Source organism: Oryzias melastigma, unplaced genomic scaffold (genome assembly GCF_002922805.2).
Source record: "Oryzias melastigma strain HK-1 unplaced genomic scaffold, ASM292280v2 sc05011, whole genome shotgun sequence".
Lineage (NCBI taxonomy): Eukaryota > Metazoa > Chordata > Actinopteri > Beloniformes > Adrianichthyidae > Oryzias > Oryzias melastigma.
Genome location: NW_023421578.1, coordinates 1 through 1,584, shown reverse-complemented (window position 1 = coordinate 1,584; position 1,584 = coordinate 1). Strand labels below are relative to the sequence as shown.

The 1,584-nt window shown below is 36.1% G+C and overlaps 1 protein-coding gene across 1 annotated transcript; it reads right to left on the bottom strand.

The window, feature by feature from the left end:
- Window positions 1-983: 983 nt before the first annotated feature.
- Window positions 984-1,326, bottom strand: LOC112141543 (sperm acrosome membrane-associated protein 4; the record flags this gene model as incomplete). Its single annotated transcript, XM_024264703.1, is given in 1 exon segment — window positions 984-1,326. A coding segment is annotated over 1 exon segment (215 nt), but the record flags the coding sequence as incomplete, so codon positions are not given.
- Window positions 1,327-1,584: the final 258 nt, after the last annotated feature.

Genomic DNA, 1,584 nt, shown 5'->3' with positions numbered 1-1,584 from the left:
ATGAAAAAAACCGCGACTTATAGTCCGGAAAATACGGTACTTACTTTACGGATGAATTTTAGGCCATTTTGGATTTTAGCTACTTCTTATGACATGTGCTAGCTTTTGTGGCTAATTTGGCATCTACTAAGGTTTTTTGGGTTAATTTGAAGTTTTGCTTATATTTAAGTAACAGACTAAAGTTTTGGCTAACTTTTTCTATAATGAGGTTTTTAGGCTAATGTAGAGTTTGGCTTCTATTTTAGCAACAGGCAAATGTCTTTGACTAATTTACTTTATGGATGAATTTTAGGCTATTTTGGAGTTTAGCTAGTATGAAATGTGCTAGCTTTTGTGGCTAATTTGGCATCTACTAAGGTTTTTTGGGCTAATTTAAACTTTAGCTCATATTTACGCAACACACTAAATATTTTTGCAAAATTTGCCTTTATTAGGGATTTTTAAGTAATTTTACTACATTTTTTTTAATTAGGTCAATTTTAGCACTCTTTTATTGTCCTTTGATGAAATTTTCAGTCTTGTAGGAAAATTAACATTTTTTAAATTGCTCTTGCATTTTCCGCTTATCCCTTTGGCAATTAAAGTAAATTGTGTCACCATTTTTAGCAAAAAGCTTCAGTATGTTACAGCAAAAAGCATTCACACTAGTATCATCGCAGGTAATAAAACTTTTCTTTTTTTTTTTTAATTGCTAACACAATAATTCCAGTAGACTGTGAAGGAGAAAAGCAGCTCAAAGTACTGAAAAGTTACAGGACATTAAATATTTTTGTGTTTAAGCGTAACCGGCTCAGGTGTTAAAGGGTTAAAGTTTATTTAAAGTCACAGAAAGTGTGGGAAATGATTCGATAAAATGAGCAATAATCCACACGTTAAAACCTCAAGTTGTTTAGTTTATTTCAAATGAAAAGCATTTGGATTTAAGAACATATTCTCTGTCCTAATTTCACAATTTACTTCATAAATATAAATAAGAGAAAAAATAACAGACTTTAAGTTTATTAGATTGAGATATTTTTTGTGTGTTAAATACATAAAACAAGAGAATTTACTTCATTTTTTTTTACAGAATTGCCAATCAATCAGTCATTGAAGATCGTTTCCTGTTTGTTCACATGCCCCACAGCGAGGACAGGAGGGCGCTCAGCAGCGCCACCATCAGAGGCAGCTGCACGGACGTGGCCCCGTTGCAAAGGTTTGAGGTGCAGCAGGTGAAGGTGCTGGTGTAGCCAGCGCCGATGAGGGTCCCGGTCAGGGTCTTGTTGCACAGGTCGGTGTCCAGACATCCACGAGTGTGCAGCTTCACGGAGCCTGTAGCGTTAAACTCTGGAGAAAAGAAATAAAAACGTCAATAGAAATACTGGATTTATGTTCCTGTTGGTGGCTGCTGCCATCTCAGTACCACCAGGGCAGTAAATGCGTGCACCACACCACATATTTATCTATCTTTTAATGTTTAAGTTCAGTAATGTTTCTTTGAGTTACTGGTGCTGGAAGACCACTACTGCTGAAAAGACGTCGGGTCTGAAAACCCAACAGGAGCAGTTAGAAATTAACCAAGCAGCTGATTGGACTACTCCATGG